Here is a 19,039-nt window from a genome sequence, read left to right on the forward strand (position 1 = left end):
TACAAACTACTCAAAGAAAAGCCTTGTTTCAAGTCTCTTCAACTTCTACTTTATCAAATGTAGTGAATAAAGATGACAATGTAAGGTAAAAGCAATACCTACTGCAAAATTTTTCAACAATTCATTAGATGTATTGGCTCTAAACTCCCAGCAGAATCATACACAAAAAAAAAAAAATCTTATTTTCATTCATTTACAGCAAAATGTATTTATGCCCACTAACCAAGAAATACTTTATTAAATATTCATAGATATTGCAGGTGTTTATTAAATCAGTTTCATCACCAGAAGATATTTTTTATATAATATCAATTTTCTATCTGTTTATTGAGCGCTTGTAAATGCTTTTTCAAGAAACAGTAAAATACATGAAATGTTTTACTGCACAGCAAAACACTAAATAAATTTCATTCTCACTCAGCTCATTTGACTTAACAATGTTTATTTAGTTAACCTGAATTCAAACCAAGTTCCATTGCATTGAACCATCTTACCCTGATCTCGACTTCTGGCAAGGGTAAAAAGTACCATTAATATTTAAGAAATTTTAATTGCAATTGCTGATTGAAAACCCAGCGACAGCAACAGCCAAATTCAAACACATTTTTTTGAAGAAGCCAAATATATTCCTCATCCTGTAGCCCCAGAAGAATTAGCTTTTTATACTGGCAGGTACTCCCTCATGACAATCAAAAATCCTTCTCCCATAGCATCACCAGGAATGGTTTGAAAATCACTTCTAAGGGTAAACCAAGCCTTTTCACCTTGGCTAATATCTTAAAAAATTTCAAGAAGGATGCGGGCACACCAGTAAGAGAGTAGTAAACAGATGCTTTCCAGGGAGGCTTAACTCAAGGAGTTTGGAAGAGATGCAAGTGTAAAGTAGTAGCTCTAGAAATTATATTTTTTTCTCCTTTTCTTTAAAGGCTCTGTTCTTTAATTCCAGTTAATTTCAGATAACTCACATGGAAAAATAAACAGCCCATCCCCCTATGCTCATTGGCATTTTTTTCCAAATTTAGAGCCAATGGAGTACTCAATTAATACAAAACTTCAGAACATCTAATTTGAGTCCCTGCAGGAATACATAGTGGAAGGTATTTTGCCCAGTCTTTTCCCAGTCTTCTCTGTGGAAAGATAGTACGCTGGAAAATATGACTATAAAATATAAGAATTCTTAGAGAATGCCCTGGGTCTGGCTGGGGTAGAGTTAATTGTCTTCATCCCAGTCCATAAGGTGCTGTGGTTTGGATTTGTGACCAATAGCGTTGATAAGAGAGGGATGGTTCAGCTGGTGCAGAGCATCAAGGCTCCCTCAGTTTCTCACGCTGCCTCTCCCCGAGTGGGCTGGGGGTGGGCAGGGGACTGGGAGGGGGCACAACCAGGACAGCAGACCCCAGCTGGCCAAAGGGATATCTCATGTCATAGGAGACCACGCTCAGCAATAAAAGCTTGGAGTTTCGACTTTCCAAGTCAACTGTAGCTTGGAGACTGGCTGGGCCTTGGGCTGTGAGAGCTGGTGAGGGACTGGCTTTCTACCAGTATTTAAAATATAAATAAATCTTTCCTTCACTTATTAAACCATCTTTATCTCAGCCCACAACTCGTCTGATTTTTGCTCCTCTGATTCTCTTCCCCATTCTGCGGAGTGAGCGCGCAGCTGGGTGGGTGCTTAGTTGCTGGCTGGGGTCAACCTCCCCACCCCCAAAAAAGTATATCAAAAGGGGAAAAAAAGAGTAACAACGATAATTGTTTGAAATCTTAAAAACACCAAACCAAACAAAAACACCACCACCCCCAAAAAATTTATACCATTGGCCATTTGTACTTAGGTTGGTCAGCTAAAACCAAAAAACTTATTTCTTCTCCAATTAACAAACCCTATTTACGCTGCTCTACTCAGTTAATTACCACACTGTAATTTGCATGCCAGCTCTCCTTCTAGCCGAACCTTTTAAGTGTCTTTTCAGGTATTAACTGGAGACAGAGCACTCCTATTTAACAGCTGAAAAAGCTGAAACAGAAAACAAACAAGCCTGGCGGTAACAAGGGTCTCGCTCCAGCTATAAATGTTTGCAGATAAAGGTAACGTTTGGCCTAACTCTGACTTTCCACAGTCTTTCCCCCCCCTCCTCGCCCTGCTGCTGTCACACCAAGGTAAAATCAGGTCATACCAGGTTTTGCAACCTAAACAAATGCAGTGTACACTGACTGGCTCTTCTTCACACGCTGCTTTTTGCTATACCGAGCTTTCCTCATTCCCCGCTCCCCCTCTATTTTTTACACAGTATTTTAGGCAGTTTAAGATTAAATGATTTGAATGACAGACTTGAAAGGTAAAGCGCTCCAGTTTACCACTACTTTTTTTTTTTTTTCTCTCTATAGCAACAGGGGATGAATGAAAAGGGAATAAATGACACAGTAGTCCTTTCATACCCCCTTCTTCTTCTGAGAACATTCCTTTTTATTCCCCTCACTTTCAATTCACCCCATTCACAAAGGATTAGCATAACACATCTTTTTATGCTTGTAAGGGTTACAGCTGTAATCGCCTCACCTCTTCACTCTACTTAGAAATCCTGTCTCCAGAGGAGTAATTCGATTACCCACGACAATCCAACTTTTGCCTAACCAAACAGAAATTCATTATAATGCTGTGCTGGGGCAGCAGTTTACGATGAGGGGATGGGAAAATAAAACCCAGCAACATGAATAGCTGGTGTGAAAGGAAGAAAGCAATTGTCGCCTGACAAAAGGCTACTAACAAAAGCCAGGACAACTATTGGAAATTCTTAGTCCCACGGGCAGGGAACCCTCCAAACTAGTAATGACCCACAGCTTTTAAAATTCTTGGGTTTCAATTTGGCGTGGGAAGTCTATAAATTGATGAGAGCATCAGATGGCTTCCGAATGACTACTCTTTAGCAGGTACTGGGCAAGTGTAGGTAAAAACTCGAAAGAGAGCTTTTACACAGGCTGAGGAATCGACACCGTCTTCCGCTGGTGGGAAATACCTGTACGTGCACAACAGGCTGGCTCCTGTAATGCCTTCTCTTGCTCTCCGCTCCTGAAATTCAACACTGCATGTGAAGCAATCTGACCGCACGCTGCTCTGGAGTGAAACTAGTAGCATCCTTAGCAACTGACAGCGGAAAAGGATAAAAGGAAGAAAAAAAATAAAAAAAAAAAATGAGGACAACTGGCATCGCCAAACGACTTCCAGTTGTCCATATGCCCACAAGCATAAATCTAAGAAAAGCTCATGCTGATTGTGGCACAGAAGGACAGCACTTGGGGCAGGAGCACAGATGCCAGGATCATGCCTTCCATTTAGAAGTAGAGCATTTTATTTTGTATTATTTCTGTAGAGTGATTTAAGATGCCCAAATATAATGGGATAAAAGTTCTCAAAGGCAACATTTGTTATGCCAAAGGTTTAGGAGCATTAGGATCCAGCTGACAAATCTTTAGCTGTTAGACTGGCTTAGGTCTGTTTGCAGCTTTTGGAGCTCATAACTATCCTCTTGATTTTCATTTTTACAGATTTCTAAGGATTTCAGCACAACATATGGGAGGCATTAAGGGTATTAAGGATTTATAAATTCGTATCATCATCATAAAAACACACAAAGTCTGAAATATATTTGGGGTTAAATGCAATACATATACTACTCGTGGTCAAATTAAATATTGACGTGTTCATGTCTGCGTTAAGAAGAAAAAGAGAAAACATCCTGATTACAGGAGCTGTATGAAGAAAACGTTCCAGACTCACTCATGAAGAAAGGAGTTAACTGCATTTACTTTAGTCTGATTTCTTTTTAATCTGGAATTTCTTTTTACTTCAAGTCGCTGCTCTTTTACATTCTTCCAGGCACTTAACCTTTACTGTGATGTGTGTGTACTTTACAGTGACTGGAAATCAATAATAATTCTGATACCGAGTCCTTTTTGTCTTGAAAAACTTAAAATATCCCTAAGACAGCATCTTTCTTCAATATTACTCATGGGAATTTACTAATAATCACATTGTTAGATGTGAGCGGAGAAACAGAGTTATGTGGAACAAGAGCCAGACTTTAAAATGAAAGAAAGTCCTCAGAGCACAGAAAAAATAGTCAGTTATTGCTATTTTGCAAGTTGCTGTTCAACGCAAACACAGCTGCAATAACTATGCTCACTCTATACAGACGATATCTGTATTTTTTCCCTTTGCTCCTTAGTTAAAAACCAGAGGAGAGCAACCCTCCAACCAAAACCTCATGCTCACCCTAAGGAGGTGCCCAGTTCCAGGACAGCCACCTATAGCTGGGGAGAGAAATGGGGCGAGATCCAGCATCCAGCCCTGAATCCAGATCTCAAGAAGCACAGCAAATCATTCAGGTACAAGCACGTACGTTCTCTTTTGCCTCCTGACACTGGTAGATTTGCCATTGCTTGTTGGCTGAAAATGAAGTCATGATGTTAATTTTTACATGAAAAGAAATGAGCCATTATTGTGTTTGCAGCAGAGCAGTGCTGGTGCACGGTGCAGAGGGCTGGACATCACAACGGAAACCAGACCTTACTCTTTAATAAAGAACTCCCACCAGAAAAGCTGAAATACCTCATATTAAACTGCACAGTAATAACATTAAAATGGAAGAGACAGGGGAAAGGCCTCAGCGCAAACATGAGAACATGCCTTCACATTTCATATGGCCTTCCTCAAACCAGAAACAAGTGCTCAAAGTTGTTTAACCAAGTTAAAAATACATTGCGGGACTGTAAATATCATAAGCTACCCACCAGGCTTACAGACACAGTAAGTATTTTTTAGTGTTCATTAGGATGATACCTTTTCTCACTTTTCTGTAAAACATCTAGTTAGACATTCAATCCAGAAACAGTTCAAATTACTGATCAAAACCCCAGTCTAATCCTGATGGTTAATATCTGAGGGCTACTCACGGCATGTACCGCTGCCACATACAGACAGAGTAATCCGAAAAATCACCCTTCCTATGTCTCATATCTATAGCAGAATTTTCTGCAAATGTGCAAGTAGCAAGTGCAATGTATTGTGACATGCAGCAATCACCATCTTTGACCACGTCTGAGCTATAGAGGACAGAGGCTCCTTCCAGGTGTTTCACTGAGCAGATGGAGCAGCCAGTGCCCATCCAGTTAAAGCCTGTGCCAGCTTTAACAGTCCTGTATCCTAAAAACCTTTACACCAGGGCGAGGAATGGTGATGCTTTCCACCGGGTGTACGAAAGGAAGGGCTATGAAAGATAAGCACATGGATGCAAATCCCTGTATAAACATCATGGTTCAGAGATTCCAAGTAGAACGGAAACTAGCTGACAACCTTCCCAAACATTAGAATAATGACAGATACTGAACCCTTCAGAATTAAGTCTTAATGAACTACCAGAAGTGAGAAACACTAAAAAACTGTAAGAAAATCTATTTACATCTGCAGAAAATAATGACAGCACGTTGGATTACCAGTCCGTATAAAATCTGTTATAAAATGCTGGGGAATGCAGCAGGGTCACTTCAAAACAGGAATGATAGTCGCAATTTAGCACAATCTGAGAAACTAAGAATGGATTAAGGATTAATTTGAGGTTTGCTTGACTAAGTATTTTCTACTGTACTGGGTGAAGGAAACGAGCAGACAATTCAGATAACCTGGATGATAACATACAAATGAAGGTTCATGCTAAAAAATGCCTGCACTTGTGCAAATCAACTGCCTTGCATGCGTTGAGGCAATTTTAATGTCAACTACAGTAACCGGAGAATTCCACCCTCTCACAGACAGAGAGTCACCCTTTTCTTATTCCTAAAGATGTGAACGTAATAGGAAAAACTTTAACAGTTCTTGCAGATAGTCAACAGTGTAGTTTTCCTGCCGTCATCTAGCAGTGTTCATCCCAACAATATCTACCTATCCCAACAACAAGATGTACAATCACAAGATGTTTTAAAACCGTATCTTCATATGATATGATTTCCAAAAAAAATACGACTCGCATCTTCCATGGGCAGCCCTTTGAGCTGGCAGCCAGACATACAGTAGCACCAGGGACGGAGAGAGCGATTATGGCCTGTTTTCCATCAGAACATCAGGATTCGGTTATATTGTCCCAGAAAGAGGCCCATTTTCACTATAGTGTGAAGCGCACAGATGTAGTCTGTTTCACCACCAAATTCACTTAGGCCACAGATGCTATTCCGATTTTATTTGCGTGTTATGATGGCATAAGCACCTGTTCTTTGCCAGAGCAGAAAATCTCCAGGCGTAATTTCCCACGCCGTGAAGCTGATGGCACATAACCCAGGATTTGCCTTAAACGTGCCCATTAACCTCCCCACTGCGCTGCCTCTGAGCTTCTCTCTGCATTGCAGCTGCCCACAGAAACCGGCTTTGGGCAATCTGTTGGCCAACACGAGAACTAGGTCTGGCGTTACTGGATGTCCCGTGATCTGGCCCCAGTGGGGAGGATGTGACAGCAATTTAGGAGTGCAGTGTCCAAGGTAACGTCCCGCAGCTTCATGGCAGGGAAGCAGCGCCTTGGGAAGGGTTTGGATGCTCAACGCGGAGACCGTAAACGGTCCAAGTCTTGTAGCCATACAAAGAGTGGCAACAACTTTTATTTGAGGCCAGATGTCTCTTATTTCAGACATGCTGCTTTAACGTCCTAAATAGTGTGTTGGCTTTTGCTGTTCCCTGCATGACTTTGCTATTAACTGCAGTGTTTTGAAAAAAAGTCTGCTGCTGAAGTAGCGTTCTGTTCTCACACGTTTCAGGGGCGCACTGTCAGACAGACCACTGCCTCAGGGTATTTTCCACCACAGCAAGGTTAGAGCAGCACCTCTTTTTCCTCTTATGCTAATGGCCTGGCCCAACCGCTCGGCAGAGGGGCTGAAACAGTCAATAATACGTTGTCTGCTTACAGGCGTGTGAATAACCAGCACTCAGCCAGTCACCAGCAAAGAGCCAGTAACACAAGTCAGCAGATACGGGGCCTCTGATTTAATGTCGAGGTTAAATATTCTGGCATCTATATGGTACGGAGCGTGGTTACCTTTCCTGTTGACTCAACAAAGCAGATGTTAATCACAAGTGGCAAAGGATGCAATCTATTTCGTGACCTCTCTGACAGTAAAGGGTTCCGGAAGTCCATCCCGATCAAGAACCTTTATCACCACGCCGCTGTGAATCACAGAGGATATTCACGGTCCCTTCCAGCCTGCTGAACTTGCACAAAAGCCTGCACACTCTTCCAAAGCCGACAGCACTGTAAACCACACGCAGGGTCATAATTATCTCCCCTAAGCTTTGAATTTACCTGGCGCAAAAACCGCTTTAACGGTACCTGAAACTGCCTCCTGCTCTGACAGACACGTATGTGATGACCACACTATTTGGAGAGAGATCCTCGTCCCTGCAAGGTCCATCGGCACACCCTTCCCTGCAAGGTCCATCTGCAAACCCTTCTGGTCAGGATCTTTGCAGAAATAGCGTGGTTAGAACATGACTTCCCATGGGAACAGAGAGCAGTTAGTGCTCCTGAACCTCAGAGCCACCCCTCTCCTTAGGCAGCTGACAGAGCATCAATCTCTGCCACCCAGTCACTCGGCAGCAGCGCCAGCCACCTGCCCTCACCGGCTCTGCAACACTTTTGACAGCGTTTAGGAAGCGCTACTACGCTTGGCACCGCCGCTCCCTGCTTCTAGACGAGTAGCTGAAGAACTTCACTTGGCACTCTGTCAGAGATGACAAGCAAATAAGTGTAATAAACCCTTGTAATGTTCACGACGACGAGGTGGGACTTCTTTTCGTTTAGTTAAAAGGGTTTGATCGCCCACAGAGAAACACAGTGAGGCTGATCTCAGGGCCATCGAGCAGCTTTCATGAAAATCAGTAAGCACCTCTCTGATTTAGATGTCGCTGAAGTTCTGTGTTCTCTGGGCCTCGTTCTTTTCCGAGATAGTGTCCTGCTCGTCCTTCCTGTCCAGGTGCACAGCGAGCAGTGTTATTGCTCAAAAATATTCTGCCTTCTATTCAAAGTATTTCGGTGGTGGGTAGCTGTTAATACAAGGATGGATAATCGCAAAGATTAACACCTCTGTGCTAAGTGCCACATACTGATACACATTTTATGTTTGGTTTTTTTTGTAGTTGGACTGAAGCAGCTTTGACCTTGAAGTTCAATGTCTTCTGGTAGTTTTAAACATGACATCACGTATGCTCAGATGCCGACCCTTCTCTTAGAGCAGGTCATGTATCAACATTCATTATCTAATATTTAAATACAAACTACAATCATCCATCTGAATTCTATCTTTTAAAATTCTTATTCTTTAGGGAATCTTTAAGGTTCCTAAGACTTCAATCTGCTTGTAGCATCTGCACAAAGTAATTTGTTAAGTGTCTAGGCCAGAAGAAATACCGAAACATTTCAAAATCAAGGAAAGCTAATATTTATTATATCTTTGGACTCAGAATTTCTTCATTCTAATGGTTGATTTTATTTTAATACACTGACATCTCTCTCTAGTGTTTCCTCTTGCAAACTTAATGATTTGGAAAAAAGATAACTTTCAAAACCAAACTAAATTTAACAAAATAATGTTTGCATATAATACAGTTATTCACTAAGCAATGTATTTAAAAATAAAGTTATCTGGAAAAGAAATTGCAATTATTAATTGTATTTACTAGATTTACTCATCCATGAAACTTCTCTAACCAAAACCAGTGAACTATTCTTTCAAAACATAGTAATAAACCCGTATTCCTGAAGACTTGGGAAAGGGGCCGGAAACTAGAAAACACTGCTGATGATAACTATTCTCAAATGCAATTAAAATAAATGGTTCAGCTCAGGCAATGTCATAAGCACAAAACACATTAGGTAATTTAGAGTTTTTTTGCTGTTACCCTCAGAAGGAACCCTTGTTTCTTAGACATGTGAGGAAACAAGCAGCAAAGAGCACTTCTCTTCAGTGCTTTATAATAAGGAATGGGAAACCCATTCTGCAAAGATTGTTGTCCCACACATATCAATCAGGCAGCTCCACCTAATAAATGCTGTTGTGGTTCCTTTTTACTCCAATCAGATTTTGGTAATTGAATGCCATGATTTTGGAATTCTCCGCAAATACATGAAAATACTCATATTATAGGGTTTGTGTCTGGCAATCTGGAGGTGTCTGCCAGGTAACTGCTTAACTGCTTTTTTTTTTTTTTTTTTTTTTTTTTATAACCATCATCAAGTATTCCATCAAAGGATCATTCAATTTTTTATTTACAACCAAAGGTATCACTTATCAGAACTGGCAGATGTGGCTGCACAGCGAGCTACCGCAATTTCACATACAAAAGAGGAAAATACGCCATGACAATACTCTGCTTCCATCTTTGGGAAGCTCCGCAAGTCAGTTAAAATCTCCTCTTTGTGAGATAAAAGTCATTACGCAAAAGAGCACTGGAGTTTAAACATATTAATAGCTTTTCCCTATGAATGAGTGAAAAGAAAGACATGAGCTAGGCGATGTCTGCATTCTTCTCTAAATTTATATTGCCGCTTAGGTCTCCAGTGCCCATTATGATGGTGCAGCTAAAAGTCACTGTAGGAGCATCGATCCAAACATAAAACCAACAGTTTCACATATACATTTAGTATCTGACCTCTTCCCTCATTTGCGCATTAATCAGTACCAGACACATCTGAGCATCCTGCTACAGGAGGTGATTCGACTTTCACAAATTTCCCTAAGAGCAGAAGCATCATCATGGACAATTTCAAGGAAATAATTATGGTCTAGACAGATTTATGACTTCTAAAGACCTAATCCAAAGCACATTAATGTCAGTGGAAGGACTCCCATTGACATCAAAGGCCTTTGGATCAATCCCCAACTGCTGTGGGAATGAATTCAGAGCAATAATGATGGTGGACTAAATGCACACTTGCAGTTGAAATGTTACCACCCAGACCTTTTTATTCCTCAAATCAGATTAAAAAGTCATTTTCTGCTATTCCACAATTACTTCCAGATGCGCATCATCTCAAATGGCATTTTCATCCATCTGTATGAACCATAGAGATAGAGAAGTTCTACACTGCCTGAACTAATAATACAAATGAAAACCACAAGGGAAAATAATTTTAGAGGTGATGAAGTTCATGTTTTAAACACAGAATGAGGAACCTTGGCCTTCATTTATTCCTTCTAACTACTTTGGGATAGAGCTGCCAGGCCCACCACTTCTTTATTTACTGCCACAGTAGATTTCTTCTAATTAAATTTTCAATATTTTTTCTCTAGTCCCCTAAACAGAACAAAAGAATAAACATAAACCACTGTTAGCCTCAAACTTGGCAGCAAAGAAACTGTCAGAAATGTCAACTTCATGTACTCTCTGCTTAATAACAGCTCTGCTGTCCCTTCTGTCCTCTAACACATCTATTTACGTGATAAATAATTTGAAGCATCGCTCTTCTCTGACCACGTTAATCTGGTTGCACTCCCGTAGCAGTCGACAACATTTTAGACTGTAAAACGAAACGCCAACATTGTGTGCGAGGGGCAACCCATTCCAGGTTTTACACGGTCCCGCTCAGCTCCGCGCCGTGACGGATCAGTCGCCAGCACCCTGTGTTGCTCTGAAACACGTGCTACGGGAATCCCGCAGCTTTTAGTCCCTCCTCTCGCCATACCTGGGGTCAGGCAGGTTCAGTCATCACCTATTCATGGTGACAGGAGCATGCAATGGACCTTGTTGAACTCTGCTTGACCAAATCAGTTTTAGGAAGTTTGAGAACTTCCTTTAGGAAATGATATGCAACGCTTTTTTTTTTTTTTTTGTCAAATATCGCACGTTTCCTACCACAATTCCATCCTTCCTTTCCTAATCAATATCTGACCTATTACCTCAGCCTCCGTACCCTTCTCTGCACTTCAGAAAACAAGATATTTTTTTCTCCTTTTTCAGTTACGATGTGTGGGAAACCACATTATTAGTGACCAGGTAATGCTGCTACCTAGATTTGAAAAATACCAAGGTAGAGAACAATTAATTCTTGGGTTTTTATTTTAAAAATTGATGCTGATCACAGGTTACTAAGAGGATCTGAACGGTAAGGGAATTCAGGTTGACAGAGGAATCATAGAACCATAGAATCATAGAATTGTCTGGGTTGGAAGGGACCTTTAAGATCATCGAGTCCAACCATCAACCTGACTGTGATAAAAACCATCACTAAACCGTGTCTCTAAGCACTATGTCACCCCGGCTTTTGAATCCCTCCAGGGATGGTGCCTCAACCACTGCCCTTGGCAGCCCATTCCAAGGCTTCATAACCCTTTCCGTGTCAAAATTTTTCCTAATATGGAAATATTCCTAATATTGCCAAGGAAGGCAATACTGGCTAGAAGTACCTGAGGAATTAAAATGGTTTACAGCTCATACATCTCCTGGGTTATACTTGTGATGGAAATGGTGCTTTAGGTATGTCCTCCCTACCGCCCGTGTCACAAGGAGCTGTTTTTAACCTGTTTCCTCAAGAATCAAAGCTTATGCAAACAGACTGGGTACACGTGTGCCCCCTTTCATACCCTCTCGCCACATCTCATAACTTGGGGCTCTCTTGGCCAATTCAGTCCAATCTGCAGAAGGGCAAAAGTCACAAAGTCATTAAATTCTTACAAGCTTTGTGGAAACAGGTGTCCAGATAAAGGGGGAATCCTATTATTACCCTAAATCAGGGCCACCAAAGAATCACACTCTGGCGTTCACCCTTCAGCTGCCAGGGCACAGGAACTGCTCAGGAGACCACTTTCTAATCTGGTGCTGTTCCAACATTTTCTTCCATGAAAAATTAATTCGGTGTATTTTAATACACCAGACACTGGTTAGCCTCTCAGCTTACTCTAAAAACAATTTTTCAAGATGCACCAAAAGCAGCAACGAACTTGAGTCATGATCTGGCACCACCTTTTACATGAGTTCACACTTCAGCGCACGTTGTTATCAGAAGCGCCCGAGAACATTGCACCTGGAATACACGGACTGAAAAGGTGCGAGCGCTTCAATTTAAATGTACTGCCTTTCATTAGTTTGACACCGATAAACGAACTATTTCATCAGTTCTCAAGAGCAGCAGGTTTCCCATGGGAATGCTATGTGCAAAATCCCTTATGCATTAAAATACACGTAAATTATGTTAATAGGGAACTGCCCAAGCAAACAAAAAATTAGTCAGGGAACTAACACATTTGAGAACGTTAAATTATCAAGATTATAATTTCAGGGATATGAACTTCTCCAGCACCAAACCATGACATTAATGCCATTATTTTTTCCATAGTTACATTCTACCAGTGTGAATATACACAGCAGGTAACACCAGACCCTCCAACAAGGTAAAAATGAGAAAGTACCTTTGCTGGTAATACTGGACTTCACCTACCAGGGAAATCTTGTATTGCCTTTACATGCACCTCTAATGTCACTCCTCTCCCCCCACTTCGACCTCAGCTCGTTATGATTTTTAATACCTTTTCAACACGTTCAAGGCCAAATTCAGTTTGGCCAGCTGGAGGCTGCTCCATGTCACAGGAGATGACACAGAACTACACATTGCTTTTGTAACTAAATACGTAGCTTAGACAATTTGCTGGATTTTAAAAAAGTACATTAGCTTTACTGGGTGCATTAGGTAAGGTAAGACAGCCCTCTTTTCTCTATTAATATATTACAAACGTAACCAAACATCTCCTAGGTCGATGACTCAAAGCAAACTTACACACCACGAAAGACTCACCAGATGAACACATTAAGTATACTTTTATCCCAATACAGCAAATTGATGTATTATTTTTAAGATGAAAACTGGGGAAAATTTCAGTACCAGCTTTTAAAAAATTTTTTCGAATACTAGTATAACTCGTTTGAGAGGTATGAATGCATGTGACACTGAAGCGACGATTCCCTGTTAGATGCTTTCCTTCAGAGCAAGAGAAAGCATTGGCTCCTAATGTTGCCTCCCCCCACAGTTCGTATCTATCAATTAAAATAAAGTTAATTTATTAATATCAATACTCTATCAATTAAAATAAAGTCAGAGAAAACATTTTGGTGTTCAGCTCCACATCCAAGGAGTATAGTATCCACATATCTGGCAATGCAGTTACTTCAGGAAAACTTGTCTTTAGAGAGAGAGGCAAAGGCAAGATTTAAATTTATGGCACGACTAAGAAACAGGCTACTCATTTCCCCTGTCCGTCAGACCACAGCCCTTGGGGCGCAGGTGACTTACGGCAGATGAAGATGTATAAGTGACCACCAGGACTATTGCTCCCACCAATGTTGCTCTGGCATCAGGGGATGGAAGATGGTTAAGTAAAAACTAATTTCCTCGTAAGCCGGGGAACTCCTTCCCCATCCTGTTACTACTATCCAGAAAATGATGAGAGGGACCACTGCTCTCCTCTTCCTCATTCCGCATTCCTGCAGTATTTCTGGATATTGCTGAGCCTTTCAAGACTCTCCCTTGACTCAAATCCTAGCAATACATGTTTGTGGTACATAAATATTTGTTTATGCAAATATATTTTAATTCAAACATTTAATCTTGCCAGGTAAACATAAGAAAGATAATTCTGATGTACTTTTCACAGAAGACTTAGCTCACGGTTTTAGTTTCCTGTTTTTATTAGCCTACCTCACTTGACAAAAATATTAACACATCTTGAAAAGTACACTTTATTTTCTGGTTTCTCAAGAAAACACTTCGTTGTTACCACCTCATTAGAGGCATCAGCTTTTAATTGAAACAAGTTTTAAATTGAAAGAAGCAATTGAAAAAAATGGTGCTGATGTGCCACCACGGTACTTTAAATGCCCGCTTGCTCATATCTAGAGTTGTTTTTATGGCGAATATCAATATGCAATTAGAAAGAGACAATGTAAGTAGTGCTGGGCCTCCGCAGAGTACTCTCTCAGCATTTGTAAGCTCCTCTCTTGTTTATGCTGCCAGAGTCTATCAAACAACTCTCACGTTGACACAATCAAGCAACCCAAATGAATGGCTGTAAATACAGTCAAAGCAAGAGATGACAATGAGCAGAACAAGGCAGTTCTCATTCGAGGACGAAACAGCATTTTTGAGTGAGCAGTATGTGATTAACCCGCCGTACGTGGGGTCGCTGTGATTTATTCTCCCAGCTCTGCAGCCATGCTTAGCCCTGGGCCTTTGCTACCAGACACGAGCCTTCCTCAAATCAGCCCTCCCCTACCTCTCGCCAACACTCCGAGCTCTTACTTAGGAAAATGAACTGCCGTTGCCCTTCATTGACATCATTCCCACCCCTGCTTGGAAATAATTGTTAGCATTAACATTAACCAAGAGAGCTTTGTAGTCTCCAGCCCCTCTATCTGCCACCTGCGACGCTCCAGCGGCCAAAGAGCAGATCTTGAAAACCAGAGACAACGGGGGAATAAAAAAAGAAGAGTGCTTATTTTGTCTAAATTCTGAGTATTGCTAGTACAGCACTCTCTTGGCCTGATACCAAAGGACAGAAAGCAGTAGCCCATTACATGTTAAGACAATCAAGTGGTTCGAAATAGAGGGATATTACTGGCTTTGGTTCAAACATTTAATAGAAATGCCACATTTCATTAAAAAAGCACTACTTTGAGTGGAGGGACGAACCTCTTACCTTTCGTAGCTATTCGAACACACTGAGTTTTGGTTTCCTGTTGAGGAGGGAAAAGGAAAGAGAACAGTCAGAGCAGGTTGCTTTTTCCTGCCCTCCCCGCTCCATAAATTCATCCCAGATCTGCAGATCAGCCGGGGCAACCCAACAGGGCTCCAGGCTTACCAGGGGAAGAGGCTGGGGGATTTTTGCCTTTATAAACACTGGATTAAACCTAGACATTGGTCTGTACTATCCAGGATAAGGATGGGGAGAAAAGGTGCAGAACAGCCTAAACATAGCAAATATTCCAATTATTCAAATCAAACGGGAATCATGCCATAAGAACACAGAAAGGGGGTGCAGCGGAAGAAAAGGGAAGGACTGGCAGCTCCCATTTATGTCCCGACAGAGAAACCCCGAGCCAGTGTCCAACCTCTGGCAGCTCCGTGCAGCACAAGAGGTACGTTTGCCCAGCACTGTCCCCAAACTTGTGTCCTGCTGCATCCTGACAGTGGTGAACAGTCACCTGCAGCTCATCAGCAACACGTCCCCTCCTGCTTCTGAGTGGGGAGCCAGCACAGAAGCAGCCCAGCTATTTTATTTTAAAATACGTATTCTCTATATGCATTTAAAATATATTATTTCAAAATATGTATTTTATTTCCCTCCCACCCCCCCATCAGAAGTTTGGTCAGCAATTGAAACAAATGAAGGGAGAAATGACTTGGTTATGCACAGTTTGAACAGACGAGGGTCAGTCATAAATGGGTTTTCTGGCCTTTTTGTACAACGTGCAGTCCTTTTAAAGGCAAACGTACTGAAATAGCATAAGGTTGCGTGAGAGGATGCAGCTGCTGTTGTATGAGATCACTCTAAACAACGTTAGCATGTAATTGGAAAATATAATAATGACAGTTTCATGCTCTGAAATGCGCTGCCTCTCGTCCTGCTCCCCCAGCGCTCCATCCCCGAGCACATCCCCTGGGACCTCGCTCCTCTCCAAGACTCCCAAGCGCCAGGTACAACACGTTGATGCTGTTTTGTAAACACGGCTCATAAAGAAGGCGCGAAGCTGTGAGTTGAGGCTTCCCCTAAGGCTTCCAGAAAGATGATTTTTCAATCCAAATGCAAGCCCTGCAAAGCTTATCAACGTAATCTCACCTAATTAGCATTCTCCCCATTTTCTTGTCCATTTTTGTTCCAAATGCCGGCGAAGATCACAGAGAAACCCTCATCCCGACCCTACAGCATATTTCAGAGCATACTTTACCCCCCCTCGACTGTTTTGGTGACCCCACTAATTTATAGTAAAGCCCTTGTTTAAACATTCTGCAGCTCAGAGGTTATCTTACAGCCACTAGATCTCTGTCCTGGCAGAACACAGTGCAACCCCCTCAAAACTCCCCCCAACTCCCTCTAGGAACAGAAATCTGATCCAAAGTTTTAAATTATACCAGAGAAAACCATTTTAGGATTAAAACTCTCTCACAGACTGAAATCCAGTTAAAATAAAAAATAATGTGTTCTTCTCTCATCTACTTATCTATCAAAATCTAAAGGTCAATATAAAGATCTATTTTTGTATTTAATATTTTTATTTTACTTTTCCCTCCCATTTATTTCCTGGGGAATGAAACGGATTTCCTTACAATTGAGCCTGCTGGAAGCCAACAAAAGCAAAGGGCATTATTTGTAGCAGGTGAGGGAAATACAGATGAGTGTTACTCTTTATTTTGCTTTGTTTGCTTCATGCAGGTCTATAGATAAGAACTGAAAAGAGGGAAAGCTCTCTTCCGTCAGAAGAAGCATCCAGTTCCCCAGCAGCTCCAGCACAGTTTCATTAGCACCTGCTTTGTCCCCATTCTGATTTGATGCAGATGCAATTTTCATAACTACAGGGAGAAGGTGGGATTTTCTTCCAGAGGTGAGGATTTGTTTAGCCGCCACAGAGACCCGAACGTACGGAAGGGGAAACATGGTTCCTGCTGCCTCTCAGTGGCCACCAATCTATCTGTGCTGTCTAGTTCCTTCCTGACCTGCCTGGACACTTCACAGGGAGACTCCTATGGACAGATTGCTGCCATTTCCTTCAGTTTTCTAAACCATAAATCAAAATTTTAAATTTTTAAATATCTGAAGCTTCTGTGTATACCACGCTTTCCCTCCTCACCGATCCCTTTCCCCTCCCTCATTTTTCATTTACGAGAGTAAAAACCATGCAAGAACAATAGCATGGGGGCTTGCAGAGCCATGGTTGTTCTTCCCACCTGGAACCTCCCTCCCTGGCCCTTTTCCCCCTTCCATAGGCACACAGCAGCAGTAATTAGCAACAGAGTTCAAAATGAAACACCAAGAAGGTAACGAAGGTGAGCGACAGCCACACTTCTACCCCTGCACAGCACGGAGCAAGTCAAGTGCCCCTTGACAGAAAGGTTCTTGGAAATACAGCCTGGGCCTTGGGTTACTTCTGCTCAAAGCAGATCATTAGACTTTATTTGGCATTTAGTGCGAGAGTCTCAAAAAGTTTGTAAGATTTTATCAGCCTGCTGAGCAGCCCCCATTCTGTTTATCCTGCAGTAATTTCATCTTCTGAAGTGGGCAAGTACTGAGCTTGGAAGGGACCTCTGGAGATGATCCAGTCCAAACCCCTGCCAGAGCAGGGTCACCCAGAGCAGGTTGGACAGGAACGTGTCCAGGTGGGTTTGGAATGTCTCCAGAGAAGGAGACTCCACCACCTCTCTGGGCAGCCTCTTCCAGGGCTCTGCCACCCTCACAGGAAAGAAGTTCCTCCTCATGTTTAGATGGAACTTCCCATGTTCAAGTTTGTGCCCATTCCCTCTTGTCCTGTCACTGGGCACCACTAAGAAAAGCTCATCCTCCACTGCCACTGGGCCCATCTCCTCTTGACACTCATCCTTTCCATATTTATAGGCGTTGATCAGATCCCCCCTCAGTCTTCTCTTCTCCAGATTAAAAAGACCCAAGTCCCTCAGCCTCTCCTCATCAGAGGGATGTTCTAGGCCCCTAATCAAAACACGGGTGGCATGGAAGGGATTACAGCAGTGCCACTGCCAACACCTACTACGTCCACCTTCCACAGTCCCAACTGTCACCACAGGCACGTCTTTGACCCCTTCCAGGAGAAAGGTGTGGTTGGCACTTACCTTCTCAACGCTGCTCATGGCCTGGAAATAGATGTTGTAGCCTTTCCGAGGAGCCAGCGGTGGGTTCCAGAAACCCTGGTAGGTCCTGTTGTCGCCCACAGTGAAGGGGGCTGGCTCCGGCAGGTTTCCTGGGGGCAGCTCAGCAGCAAAGTAATAGGGTGACCCTCCGCTGAGGGCGGTCTGGTAGGTGACGGGGACCTGGTAGCACTCCATGGCACCCGTCTCGCGCTTGGTTCGGTGCGGGTGCAGCTCCTCCACCACAATCTGGTAGGCGCTGGCAAGACAGAGGAAAACCAGAACAGCTTTAAGGTCACCTGATAGAGTCAAATCTCTCGTCTTGTAAAAATATTAACCCGATTGCTTTGTGCAAGCTTAAAAAGAAAACAAAAGGAAAAAGGGAAAAGACAGCAGATGCATGGATGCAGAGAAGAAACAAAGGCTTGAAATACAGCAAAGCTGTCTCATTCAGCCATTGGAAAGAAGCAGCGTCCATTTTTTTTTCAGGAAAAACAACAATACAAATCTATACACAACCTCCTGACAATGATTATTTTTTCTTTAAGGCTTTTTTTTCTTTTGAAGAAACGCAGGAACGAATCTGACTTAAAACACAATAGATGAAACTTGGCTAATCGGAAGCATCTGAAGTTAGCATTTTCCTTTGAAACGATATTAGAGGAAGCTGAGCTTCAAGGCCCAACATAATGACTGCCTCCGGGCTGCGCCTGAAGCGCCAATTTGCAGTTGTCATATCATTAGAGACAGAATGTGCTGACAGGCTTCTCCACCTCTTGACCTTGCTGTGGCTTCTCTCTTGGCTCAGAGCTGCGCAGATCTAAAGTACAAGTGACATGCTCTAATGCGAGCACAGATGGACAGAAATCTGTCCATTCCACCAAAATAGACCGCCTCATTCCTCTACAGTTGTCAATGACAAAACGTTACAAATTGCTGAAGCAGATGGCACTCGGCCTATTAAATCCCACCCCAAGCTCCCAATACTTCTCTTGAAATGGTCCATGGCTTGGTCACTTCTCAAAATCACCTGCTCAAATTAGAAGAGGTAATCATAATTCCTTTTCTCTCCTTTGGGGGAACTACCAAACTGCAGGACATTAACTCATTATGAGCTTCCTCCGCTCTGCAGAGGTACAGAACTTACACACTGAGAGCAA

At 42.3% G+C, this 19,039-nt stretch overlaps 1 protein-coding gene across 1 annotated transcript in view; it reads right to left on the minus strand.

Moving 5' to 3' along the window:
* The window catches only part of PTPRK (protein tyrosine phosphatase receptor type K), a 310,488-nt gene that overhangs the window by 53,339 nt on the left and 238,110 nt on the right, over window positions 1-19,039 (minus strand). Inside the window, exons 12-13 of the mRNA XM_074144586.1 lie at window positions 17,865-18,138; window positions 14,722-14,758 (exon numbers count right to left, since the gene is read on the minus strand). Of these exons, the coding sequence (XP_074000687.1) occupies window positions 14,722-14,758; window positions 17,865-18,138 (311 nt within the window). The remainder of the gene's footprint in view (window positions 1-14,721; window positions 14,759-17,864; window positions 18,139-19,039) is intronic.

Source organism: Numenius arquata, chromosome 2 (assembly GCF_964106895.1).
Source record: "Numenius arquata chromosome 2, bNumArq3.hap1.1, whole genome shotgun sequence".
In the NCBI taxonomy this organism is placed as follows: Eukaryota; Metazoa; Chordata; class Aves; order Charadriiformes; family Scolopacidae; genus Numenius; species Numenius arquata.